The 13675-nt window shown below is 46.7% G+C and overlaps 1 protein-coding gene across 2 annotated transcripts in view; it reads right to left on the bottom strand.

Annotated features, from left to right (window-relative positions):
• The window catches only part of GRM7 (glutamate metabotropic receptor 7), a 405590-nt gene extending 392165 nt beyond the window's left edge, over positions 1 to 13425 (bottom strand). Inside the window, exon 1 of one of the 2 annotated variants that reach the window (XM_060271366.2) lies at positions 12583 to 13425. In XM_060271366.2, coding sequence (XP_060127349.2) covers positions 12583 to 13092 — 510 coding nt within the window. In that variant the 5' untranslated portion in view covers positions 13093 to 13425. The remainder of the gene's footprint in view (positions 1 to 12582) is intronic. The other variant, XM_088662372.1, reaches the window with a different exon arrangement.
• Between the last annotated feature and the right edge of the window lie 250 nt (positions 13426 to 13675).

Consider the following 13675-nt stretch of genomic DNA (forward strand, 5'->3'; position numbering starts at 1 on the left):
CATGTGCATCAGAATGGTCAGATAGAGAATGTTTAATTTTTGTGTGCCAGGCTATTGCTAATGAGACAGGAGCAGAAAAGCAGTCAACTGTCCCATCACGAGTAGCTGGATAGAGGCTCTTTTCCTTTGTGACCTGACCCCAAGCAAGCTCCACATCTACTGAGTCACATCACTGCTGCAAGGAAGCTCATGACATATGCTCACATTGAATCACCACCCGTCTCTCTCCTCTCCCCACAGGGCATTTACCATCACACAGAGAAAACGAGTGGTAAATTTTTAAACTTGCAAATTGGTAAAAGGAGGGTCATAGTCGAGTGGAGAAGCTCAAGTTGTAAATGTAAGTCAAGTTGCAATGTAATATATGTAAGTTACCTAGAGATGGCTTTTATTCAGCATGAAATAAGTTGAAGTAGTAGTAGTGGTAATGTAACATTAAATAATACTTATTAATAATAGTGTATTGCATGCAGGAGATCCCAGTTAAGTCACAGGAATCTCCAAGACCAACTGAAAAAGTTCCTGTCTGAAAACCTTTAGAGCTGCTGTAGACTAACAATAAATTAGTGTGGACAATAAAGGTAAAGGTAAAGGGACCGCTGAGCATTAGGTCAGGTCGTGACCGACTCTGGGGTTGCGCGCTCATCTCGCATTATTGGTCGAGGGAGACGGTGTATAGCTTCCAGGTCATGTGGCCAGCATGACAAAGCCGCTTCTGGCAAACCAGAGCAGCACACGGAAACGCCGTTTACCTTCCCACCAGAGTGATCCCTATTTATCTACTTGCATTTTGACGTGCTTTCGAACTGCTAGGTTGTCAGGAGCTGGGACCAAGCAACGGGAGCTCACCCCATCACAGGGATTCGAACCGCCGACCTTCTGATCAGCAAGCCCTAGGCTCAGTGGTTTATCCCACAGCGCCACCTGGGCCCCAGTACTGTGTGGACAATACTGAGCTGTAATGCTAAATGAACAAATGGTCTGACTCCGTATGCAGCCCTTTCCCATGTTCCATTTAGAGCAGCAGCAAAATTCAAAGCATGCTGATAAAGAAAGACGCAGCCCAGGTTTTTCACGGGCTTCTGTAAAACTTAATTACATTTTATAGGACCTTTAATGTGCAAAAATGTTTTAATCCATATCTCATTATAAAGCATTATCAGTCACAAGAACCCAATGAAGTGGGCAATTATTATCACCGTTTTAGTGACTGGACTGAGGATGGATGATTGTGAGTTGCTCAAGATGTTCCACTCGAGGACTCTGGGCCAGCTGCAAGACTCTTTAGGCTCAAGAGTGAATACTGGAGTTCAGAGACTTTGCTGTGGATAAATGGTGCTCGTAATACTGCTAGGCACATTTGCATTTGATTCACTGCCGATGTATTTTGCATTCAAAGTGCAAAAAGTCTTGCAGGTACAGGCACTGAGTGAGTGGGAATTTGATCCCATCTTGTTTGCTGAAATACTACTGAATGGACATGAAGAAAATGTCCCTAAATACTTGCAATTCCAGATTCTTGAAATGACAGAACTCTGCAATGCTAGCTCATTATTGAGGTTAGCTGTTGTTTATTGGTTTTGCTGAGGCATGCTGAACAAAATATCTCTATTTCTTGAGCAAAGATTTCATCTGCAAAGAATAAGAGGCTTTTCTGGTCCTATTTTCCTTCCCTGTTGTGAACTGGCATGCACATTTTGCCACCACTTTTTTTTTTCTGCAGAGCTCCTATGCATGATTTATCAGTGGTCGTACAGGCAGAAATTCAACAGGTGTATTTTATTTTATTTTTGCATAATGAAGATGCTGTGATGGGAAACACCTGGGGCAATGATGCAGTGATTAGAAGTGCAGGAACTCTGCCTCCCCCAACATGGCAACCCTCCTATGCTAAGGTGGAATATGATTTTGGCTGGCTGAGAACAGGATCAAGATTGAGGTAACAATGATAAGTACATTCAACATCAGAAAGATTATATGCATTGGGAAATGATAGGAAGTCTATTTTATGTTAGCAAAAAGATAGGGAAAAAGAGATTGTACAAATTTAATTTAGATTTAATTTCTGTAAACATGCATAAGACTATTAGTATATGATTGTTTTCATTTTTGTTTATTTAAGAGTGTGTATGTTATCCATGAATTTCATATAAAATAAAATAAAGAGAACAGGATCAAGATCTCATGACTTTTGATCACTTATTTGGAGTAAATGACAAAGACAATGACTAGGCTAGTGATCAGGGTTGATGGGAGCTTTAGTCCAACAACAGCTGGGGCACAACCTCTAAGTGTCCCTATTTTCCAGGGACGTCCCTGATTTAGAGACGCCCTCCCATTTTCTGATTTGATCCCAGAATGCCCCACTTTTCCATAGGATGTCCCTATTTTCATTGGAGAAATGTTGGAGGGTAGCGGGTTTTCTGGACCCCCCCCCCCAAGCCGTCTGAAGGCAATCCTGTAGAGGGAAGTTTTTTAAAAAAAGATTTATGTTTTTATATATGTTGGAAGCTGCCCAGAGTGGCTGGGGCATGGGGCAACCCAGTAAGACCGGGGGGGGTGCTATAAAGAGTAAAATTATCATTATGGAATGGGGCATCCCTATTTTCATCAGAGAAATGTTGGAGGGTACATTGGGGACCCAAGTTTGATAAAGGGTGGTAGACTTTGCACTCATGTGAAACATTTGCTTGGATGTGACACATGAAACTTCCGAAGATAGAACTGATGTTCTATAAGTCTCCTATTGTGGCCGTGAAAGGTCCCAATTAAGGGAAAGAGGGGAAAGTAGAAGATATGATGGAAAACCTAAAAACAAAAGTGAAATTAAGCATGGTGTTACTGGAGAAAAGTATGCTTCTGGGAAGGGAACAATGAAATCTTACAGAGCCTGCCAGTTCCCCTGGGCATTCTGGTAAACACTTCCAGCTGAGGGATTCACAGATAAAACTGCCCTAATGTGACTTTGAATTTGCTGCTAGATTCTGTGGGAATCTTGATGGACCATATGGTAACAAAGCCATATTTTGCAATGTAATGGTAAGCTTAAAACTAATCATCTGAATTCTTTCATGACGACCCTTTTGTTTCTCTTCTGTAACCAATCAATCGTCACAAGCAGATTTGTCTCGGCCACCTCTGCAGCTGAATCTTGGGAAGAAAACCAATTTGTAATTTAAAAAAAATCTTTGCAACTCAAAGTCTGATTTGAAACAGAAGCTTTTCAAGGCCCAGTTAGGCTTGCTGAATCAACACAATGGGCACCTGAAAGCCTCAAGGTATCTATGTCAATGCTTGTGTTAATTCCTGCTGGTCTGAATGGAAGGTGTGAAACCAGCACAATTAGGTTAATGACACAACAACAGCAGCAGCAACAACAACAACCTGTTACATCGAACCTCCAATGCAATTTGGTACTTTTCTTTTTTGACACACACACACACACACACACACACACACACACACACACACACACACTTCTGGGCTAGTATGCAGTTGATGTGCTACCTACACAGTACAGGCAACCCCCATTTTAGGCATGACCAACATGTGTGCAATCACACACATGTGCCGAACCCAGAAGTGATCCAGAAATATCATAAAAGACATCACTAAAAGGGTGGGGTTGGTGGAATGCGACAGAGCAGAGTGGGGGCAGAATGGGGAGGCAACGCTTCCATTTTCTTCCGTTGTGATTTTAAATTGCGATGCCTTATGCTTACAAACAGTAAACTGAACTTAAGAATTCTGCACTAAGTCAGTTCCTGCACTTCCGTGACTCAGCAAGAGATTACACACAGTTCTGTTCTAGTCGGAACACTTGATAGCTGATTAGAAATTGCTCACTCTTTAGCTGTAGTGTAGTATGAGCAATGATCAGGACTCCCGGTTTCTGCTTGAATATGCCATCATTTCCAAGTGTTATGTAGGGTGGCTAGGTTGAACGAGGCTCCAAGACCTTTAATAAAGATGTAGGGGCAGGTTCAATGAGTGTTGATTGCTGTATAGCACAGCTGTTAGAAAAGCACCCCACACATACCGTATTGATTAAAGTCAACCCTTTTCTTGTGGTCACCCTAGTCTTGTGGAGAGAATTTCAATTATGGAGTTTTACATCTGGGAATCTTTAGTTTCTGGTAGCTTCTGGGCAAATAATACTGAGAACCAGCAATCACATTCCATGATACATATTTCTTTATAAGTATTTATAAACCACACACACACACATATTCTGTCAAACATTATGAAGCCAAATACAGGATTCTGCCTCTTGAGATCATGTAACCCCCTTATACTGGCTGGGAATATCTCATTCTCAAAGTAGATGGCTATTGTTTTCTCTCCTGCCTATCACTTTCAGTTCATTTCTCCAACCAGATGTTAGCCACTGGGGGAAGGGGAAACTTGCTTTTCTCATCCAGCCTTTGACAAGAAAGCTGGCTTTACTTTCCTTCTTCCATGGTGTCTGAGGGCAAAAGTTTGTTTACTAAGTCTACCATCTTATACTTACTTGGAGTACATGTGTACAGAACTGTGATATGAGAGGCCATGTGGGCCTCTTATGCTTTCATGATCAAATGAGCATGCTTACAAAAGCCAAATTCTTTTCTATCACTTTCTTCCCGATTGTCCAGGATATTCATACACCTCCAGCGCTCTGATTGTATTATGCTTCTCAAATGGCTTTAATTATATGCTTCATCTCTCTCAATATTATGACAAAATTCATCATATTCCTATCCCCAGGACACTCTCCATTGTCACTCGTTGAGATTAATTAGCATATTGCTATAAATAGAAACAACAGCATCTGATATGGTGCGGTTTGTAGGATGGATCAGTGCCTCCAAGTGAAACCAATTTTTAGAGAAGAAAACTCAGAACGTATTGTCTGCAAGTTTATCCTATTAGCATGGTGCCATCTCAAGTGTAATCAATATCACTTTCATAAAAATTAATATAGTACACAGAGCCAAGAAAACAAAGAGAATGGAAGCTGGGAAAGAAGTCTCCAGCTCATAATCTCCATTCAGTGAGCAAAAACGGAGAGTAACAGGGAGGGGCCCAAAGGAGAAAATGTGCAAGTTCCCTAGTAGCAGTCGTAGGTGTGTGGACAAACCATCTAGGACAACTGCATAGCTGCCAAGTCTCCCATATTCTCTGGGAAACCCCCGCTTTTCTAGCTGTTCTCAGCTGAAAAAATGGATTCCCCCTCCCCCCGGTTTATTCTGGTGCGGCGACCATTTTAGAACTGGGCAGAGCATGCTCAGAAGCGACTTTTGATGCAGCTCTGCCCAGTTCCAAAATGGCTGCAGTGTGACTTCTGGTGCGGTGGCCATTTTGGAACTGGGCAAAGCAGCATCAAAAGTCACTTCTGAGCATGCTCCACCCAGTTCCAAAATGGCGGCAGCACTACTTCCGGTCTTCTACTTCCGGTCCGGTCCCTTATTTCCCCCACAGCAACTTGGTAGGTATGGTAATTGTGCCCCACAGCTAGATAGTGGGAAAAGCCCTTTGACGGTTTATACAGTCTTTGCCATTCCCAGATCTAGCCCAACCAGCCTTTTGGAAAGAGCTTTCTGTTCATTGAGTCCTCATTAACAAGTATTCCTTATCATCCTGAAGTCTAGTTTCCAAGGAGGTCCTTGGGGGACAGTTTTATTTTATCAGCTTCTCTTTAATCAATTGTAACATGTAGTGGGACAATGTGCACAGGCCACGGGGAGGAGAGGTTTATCTTTTCCCTCCCCAGCTGTGATCTAGACAAAAATCCTGGCCCCTTGCAGCTACCGTATGGGGCTTGAGGGGGCAGGAATTACCATGCACACCAACAGCAATTTATAGTCTAGGGCCCATAGTCATGAAAGGAGGGGACTGGGTTTTGTTGGAACTGCCTGCACCCAAACCAAAGAGTGCACACTACACATTCAGCATAGAATAGACTTGGCCCCACTGAAAGGCCCTGTGCTTGAAATTACATGTAAGTTTTACCTGTACTGGCTTATTTACACAGGTAGCACAAAGACCTGTTTCCCATGACATGACATGGTATGGCTTAGCGAGACACTGCAAAAATGGAGGCCCCAAGAGAAATGCTTGCAGTTGCTTTGCTGTTTCCCAAACCTTTCTTTGGTTTAGTGGGTCATCTGAAACAGGACTTGTGGTCAAACCCTCTCCTCTCTGAGCTGCAGTGAAGAACAAATACTATTCAAAAGGACCGCAGAGGAGCATAGCAGCTCTCCGGCAGCTCACCCATCCATAATCTCACTGAGCCATAGTTTGGCTTACCATGTCATGCAGACTAGCCCACATTAAACTTTGCAGACTGTAACAACAACAACAACAACAACAACAACAACAACAACAAATTATTTATACCCCGCCCATCTGGACGGGTTCCCCCAGCCACTCTGGGCGGCTTCCAACAAAATATTAAAATACAGAAATCCATCTAACATTAAAAGCTTCCCTAAACAGGGCTGCCTAGAGATGCCTTCTAAAGGTCTGGTAATTGTTGTTCTCTTTGACCTCTGATGGGAGGGCGGTGCACAGGGTGGGTGCCACTACCGAGAAAGCTCTCTGCCTGGTTCCCTGTAACTTGGCTTCTCGTAGTGAGGGAACCGCCAGAAGGCCTTCTCGGTAGTGGCACCCACCCTGTGTACACCCTCTGTATTTTAATATTTTGTTGGAAGCCGCCCAGAGTGGCTGGGGGAACCCGGCCAGATGGGTGGGGTATAAATAAATTATTATTATTATTATTATTATTATTATTATTATTATTACTACTACTACTACTACAGTCTGCAAAGTTTAATGTGGCCTAGTCTGCATGACATGGTAAGCCAAACTATGACCTCTGGTGGGAGGGCGGTCCACAGGGTGGGTGCTACTACCGAGAAGACCCTCTGCCTGGTTCCCTGTAACTTGGCTTCTTGTAGTGAGGGAACCACCAAAAGGCCCTCGGCGCTGGACCTCAGTGTCCGGGCAGAACAATGGGGGTGGAGACGCTCCTTCAGGTATAGTGGACCGAGGCCTTCTGTAAGTCACAAACCTATATAATGCCTTTATCTCTTCTATAATGATATTTATTAACATACTGTATACATTTCCAGATGTTTTCATCCTGCAAAGCCTATCTGATAATGGTCCTGTTCTGATGTAATGGAAAACCACAATATACTCTTATGTGAAAATTTGTGTGGAGCGAATGTATGTATGGTGAGTGTGAGTGTATGTGTGTGTAAACTGTATGGGAATTGTATGGGTATCTGAAGAAGTGTGCATGCACACAAAAGCTTATACCCAGAACAAACTTAGTTGGTCTCTAAGGGACACGGGTGGTGCTGTGGTCTAAACCACAGAGCTTAGGGCTTGCCGATCGGAAGGTCAGCAGTTCGAATCCCCGTGAGGGGTGAGCTCCCATTGCTCGGTTCCAGCTCCTGCCAACCTAGCAGTTTGAAAGCATGTCAAAGTGCAAGTAGATAAATAGGTACCACTCCAGTGGGAAGGTAAACAGTGTTTCAGTGTGCTGCTCTGGTTTCGCCAGAAGCGGCTTAGTCATGCTGGCCACATGACTCGGAAAAACTGTCTGTGGACAAACGTCAGCTCCCTTTTCCAGGAAAGTGAGATGAGCGCCGCAACCCCAGAGTCGTTTGCAACTGTCAGGGGTCCTTTACCTTTACCTTTTTAAAGGTGCTACTGGACAATGTTTTATTTATTTCGACTGTGTCACACCAACATGGCTACCTATCTGAATCTAGAATGTATGGGAATTGTATGTGTAGCATGTTTGTATGTGTACACATATACATTGGCCATGCCCACCACTAGCATTTGGCCCTCAGAGGGGTGGCTGATTGTCAGTGTAGCCCTCACGCTAGAAAAAGTTAACCGCACCTGGTTTAAACAAACCACAGTTCTCTGAAGGAGGACACAATAGGAATTGTGGCATGTTACAAAATTCCCATTCTATCCAAATTCAGGCAACAGCACATAAGGGGGGAACTCATGTAATACATTTCTCAGAGTTATATACTGAGAATGTTGCTAGCTTGTCTCAACAAACTGTTAACAACTCTTCCACCGCTTCCTGAGATACAAGGTGAGCATTGGCAAAGAACCATCCAACAAAGTGAACGAACAGCAGCAACAGACAACCATGCAAATAATACATTTCTTTCATTACTCCAAAATATTCCCAAAGTGTCCTGGTCACTTAGGGCTCTTGGCTTCTCTACATCTGACAACAACTAGGCTAACGATTTTTTAGGCAGGTAAATGAAAAAAGCTCTTCTTCAGTAAAATGGGAAATGTATCTCTATGGGCCCCCATAGACATTTGTCCTCCAATCTACAACTTTAGCTACCCAAAAGCAGAAATAAAAAATGCTCTATATTCTGTTTATGTACATCATAATGAACTTTTCTAATGGAAAATAATAATAAGTTGAATTTGATCCCAAGCCTGCAAGCAACATACTACTACAAAATGCATCAGGGGGGTATTCAAAGCCTTCATGTAAATAAATAGCCATCTTTCCCAAGTGGCAATGAATCCTGCAACATCAGTTCCCCTGGGAAATAAGATATTAGTTCCCTCTTAATTATACCAATGCCCCATGTATAAATGTGGGGTTCTTTTGTGTATATAGTATAATTCAAAATGATGGGGGAGGCTGTTTGGTTTTGCGCTTTTTAAAATCACTATCTGAGAAATATGAATATTTTTGAAGAGCGAGATCCTAACAGATTTGCGAGGAGACACAGATCGTTTGTGGAGCACGGAAAGAAATATATAATTTGCTTGATTCTGAAAGAATGCTCTGTTTAGCCCAAGTGCAGTAGAGAATAAACTCAAGACACTTTTGTCTTTTAGCACTCTCCATCCATACTTACCCTCATCACCATCATTTTTATTGCACAGCTCTGTAAGTCAGGCCAGTATCATAACCCCTGCATTGCAGATGGGGGAACTGGGGTAGAGTAGTTTGCCTAAAGACTCAGCCAAGTTCATGGCAGCGACAGAGACTTGAACTGGGGGCTTCCTCTCTTGCACATGATGAAGCCACCCCTCTAAAGTGTCTTTGGCTAAAAAATATACACACCAAAGTGCATTTGAAGCATATGGTGATAATGCGCACATATGCTGAAGGCCCAGGAAGAAATGTGGTAACCATGACATTTTCTTCTACTACCCTAACCTGTTGCACATCCAGAGCAACACAGTACTCTAATAGTAGTGCTACATTTCTTCTCTTGTCTCCAGTCAATTTCCAGAGACCTTTTCAAAGAGGCAGCTGTGTTGGGGATGAGGAATGTGACTCTTGAGCAGTACATGAAGAGGAATGAGGGGATATGAACCTCAAGTTGTAGTAATGCACACCTGTAAAATATTTGTATCCAGAACAGCAGTTTCTGGCAGGGTGGCAGCAGCAGAGTGATGACATAATGAGATCTGGGGATGTCAAAGACATGTGTGTGTCTTAATTTATTTTGCGAAGACATGTTTTACTCTTGCCTTACTGACATGTTATGTAAGATCAACATACTGGAAACACGCAGACATTTCATGATTGCATAGATGAAACAGAAGACTCAAGGGAGGAACTGCTGTGGGAAGGAAATGTCTCAAAAAAGTATGCCTGGACACTGAAATCCAGCACTGAGGGCCTTCGGACAGTTCCCTCACTGTAAGAAGTGAAGCTACAGGGAGGGGGGGGGAGGCAGAGGGCCTTCTCAGTAGTGGCACCCACCATGTGGAAAAAAATCAGATATCAAGGAGATGTGGAATTATATTAGCTTTAGAAGACATCTGAAGGAGTTTGCCGCCCCCACCCCCATTATTGAATGCCTATGATTAACATATATTTCTTTTGCAGATCTTAACATGTGGGACACAACTCGCCCACCTAGAAAAATATGTTGCCCTTCCTGTGCCCATGCCCCTCTTACTTTTTTCTCGTGCTACCACTGTTCCAACTCCCATCAAAAAAGTTTCATTAGGTTTCAAATGAAAAAAAAATCTTCCTGTTACAAAAAAATGAAATAATAATATTCAAAAAACCCACATATTATATAGAACAACTAGATGGTAAACGAAAAGACAGAAGATCCACCCTGTCACAAGAAGGACCCTGGTGTGGCTGCTGGTGGCTTTGTCGCTCCCTCCGTGAGTGATGAATTGGGAAGCAGCAGCTGAGCTTCCCAAGTTGGCAGTTCCCACTGGGGAGGTGTAAAGCTCCGCATTGAACAAGCGAGCTCTTCCCGGAGAGATGCCTGCAAAGCTCAGATGCCAGAAGCAACGGGGAAGCCGGCTGAGCCCTCCCATCCTCCTACTTCTGGCTTGGGGAAAACGGAAGAGAGAAGGAAGATCCAGGAATCGGACATCCAGTGGCAGCAGCACCTGCACACCACCCCCTTCTTCCCACCTGGTGCAGAGCCACGGAGCCCAGAGGCAAGATTTCTCACTCCTCACACCGCCCCCAGGCTAGGCGAGAACAGCCGGAGCAGGGCGATCGCTGCCTCAGGAAAGGCAGCCCCGCTGGCGGAACGAGGAATGTGGATTCCGCGCTGGACCCAACGGTACCAAAAGAGGACAAGTGGCGGATCCCAACTTCACTCTGCGAGCCACAAGTTGAGGCGTCGCTCAGCTCGGGGCAGCGCAGCCCAGCCTGTCCTTCCCCCTCGCTCTCAGCACAAAAGCCGACTGCTCTCTGCGCTCTGCCTTCCACGGAACAGTTGCCATGTGGCAATTAGACGCGAAATTACAGGGTGGACGGCGGAGAATTGCCCCAACTCTGTGTTCCCGGGAGCTCTTTTTATTCCCTCCATATAACACGCAAGTGCTTCTGATGTCCAAGATGGAATCATCTGGAGTTTCAATTTACAAATTAGCTATTGCACACACACACACACACACACACACACACACACACACACACACACACACACACACACACACACACACACTTTCCAAGGTAGAAGTATTCCCTATCCGAATGGCAAAAACGCCTTTGTTGTCGGTTAAAGGCCATTGACTGCTAGAGTCAGAATTGTGTCCTGTCTCCCGCCTTTCCCAGGGAGAGTGCAGGCAGCTTGGAAACGGGGGGTGGGTGGGGGTGGTTTGGGTGGTTTGTTTTGTTTTTTAGTGGGATGGGTTTAACTCGGAAGCGCAACTTGGGCTAGAAAGGGGGACGCGCGTGCCGTCGGCGCAATTGCTGGACACGGACCAGTCGAAACCGCAGTTTCATATCCGAAGGGGCAAGGGGAGCTTCAGTTTATAGGAGCGAGCCAAGAGAAATGCATGAAAAATAAAACCAGCGCACATGGGGGCAAAGCACTGCAGCAACATAGGCGCGCGCACACACACCGCAAACCATCGCCAGCACCAATCTTTTAATCCGGTTTTCTCCGCCATCTCTCACAACTCGAGGGAGGAATGAAAGGCTCCGGGCATTCGCAGTTGGGGAAAGAAGGGGGATATATCCCTGCCACTCATGCACACGCTGATTCAGATGCTGAAATGGACTAGCCAGCCAGATAAACTGACCTGTTGTCCAGGCTGATGGGGACGGTTGGATTGAAGGAGTTGGGTTCCACACAAGATCCCTTTCCAAATCGAGCTTATCTATTCATCGGCTCCAACTCTGCTTTGTATTCTACCCTCTCGGGTAGGCAAAGATTATGCCCATATTGAAATTGTCCTACCACACCCAACAAAACGAGTGTGTGTGTGTGTGTGTGTGTGTGTGTGTGTGTGTGTGTGTGTGTGTGTGTCACAGAAACAGATATACATACTCTTGGAAAGGATGGGAATTTAAACCAGAACAGAAATCAATGAAGAAGACGACCTAGCTGAATACGGATTTCAGTGCCGCCACCACGCGGTGCCCCTGTTTTTCCTCCTTTTAACCAGCAGGTTTATTCCTCCAGCCCCAAAGCCGAAAAGTAGGGGCTTGCTTCCTCGCGGTTTCGTGGAAGCTGCCCCCTCCTCACCAAACAGCTCGCCTCTTTCTATCACTGAACCGAGAGCTTGGCGGGGAACCGGTTGCCTTTAGCCAAGCCATATTTCACTCTAATGCAAACCCATTGAAATCATCGCCTTGCGTCTCCCCCCTGCGTCGTCTTGATTCACTGATTGATTCTTGAAAATGGGATCATAAATCCAGAGAGTGTCAGGAGAAAAATCCCGAGGATACGTGCTGGAAGGGAGGGCGCCTCTTATTTCCAAGGAGGGAAGAGGCGGCTGGGAAAAGAGAGATGGGAGCGCTGGGAAAGGGAAAGAGCAGAGCAGCAAACTCCTCGGGGGATGGGAGCGTGTGAACTGCCTGCAGAAGGGAAGTGGGATGGGGTGGGTTATCTAACGCTGGACATCCTGGTCCTAAGGAGGATCTCGCATCTAGTGATTCTACAGCACAATGCCAAGTTGGGTGGTTGGTTTCCATTGCTGGGGCTGCTCTCTCCCATGCCCGCGGCTGGCGCTCTCCTTCAGCACCACTCCCTGCCAGCCCGCGTGCCAGGGCTTGCTCTCTGGCCATTTCTGGCGCCAACAACCTGATGCTGGAGCCGCCGCGGAGCGCCCTACCTGGAAGAGCCTCAAGATGTTGGCCACCATGATGGAGACAGAGCTGCCCGACGCCCCGATGACGCCCACCACTTTCTCCGGCTTGACGAAGACCGGCGGCTCCCCGTTGGTGCACCTCACGTCGGAGGTGTCCTTCTGGATGAGCGCCTGCACGAAGGTGAGCGACTGCTCCAGCGCGTATGTATCCCTGGAGCAGGTGTCCAAGATCCTCGCGCCCAGGGTGACGTTGGGCAAGAGCTCGGGGTCACTGTTGATCTGGTCCAAGGCGTAGAGCATGGCCTCCAGGCGGTGGATGCCGTTCTCCTTCTTGATGTCCCCGCAAGGCACGCCGGTGGGGCCCTTGGCATGGACGGGGAAGAGGCCGCCCAGGGTGATGTCGCCCTCCAGGCGGATGGAGTGCGGGGCGTACATCTCCTGGCCCTGCGCCATCGCCGACAGCAGGAATTCCATCAGGCACCAGGGCAACTTCATCAAAGTCAGCAGCTGCCACAGCCTCCCCGGCTGGAGCATGGTGGACACCCAGGCTACCACGAGCAGAAAGGAGGGTTCGCCGCTGTTCCAGCAGCCTCCAGCCAGCCGGGGGGCCCGGGCGCCTCCTGCCGCGAGCGAGAGAGGATTCCCCCAAGGGGCGGGGCGGGGCGGGGCGGGTCTGGCAGGGCGGGGAGGTCCAGCTCCGGGCTGCTGCCGTCGACGCGCTGCTTCCCGGCCGCTCTCACCTGCCTGCCTGGGCTCGCTACTGGGCGAAAGAGAGGCTGGGCTGCCGCTTTAAATGCTCGGTCGGCTCCTCTCCGCCTCCCGCTCGCGCTCTGCCCACCTCCTTCTCCTCCTCCTGCTCCCCAGCTTTTCCTGCCTGCCTGCTCTCCCTGCGCGTCATTACGCAGAGATGCGGGCGGAGGGAACCGCTGGCTCGGAGAGGCGGAGAGGCCGCGGGGAAGAAGGGATGGCGAGCCTCTCGCAGACAAGGAGCATCCTCGGCTCGGCGGAGACAGTCGACGTCTGCCTGCCTGCCTTGAGTCTCTCTCGTTCGGGTCCTTTCTGTTGCCTATACCGAGAGGCTTTTTGCAGCTCTCCCTCGGTTCGTTCTCCATCCTCT

Source organism: Zootoca vivipara, chromosome 2 (assembly GCF_965207765.1).
Source record: "Zootoca vivipara chromosome 2, rZooViv2.hap1.1, whole genome shotgun sequence".
NCBI classification, from domain to species: domain Eukaryota; kingdom Metazoa; phylum Chordata; class Lepidosauria; order Squamata; family Lacertidae; genus Zootoca; species Zootoca vivipara.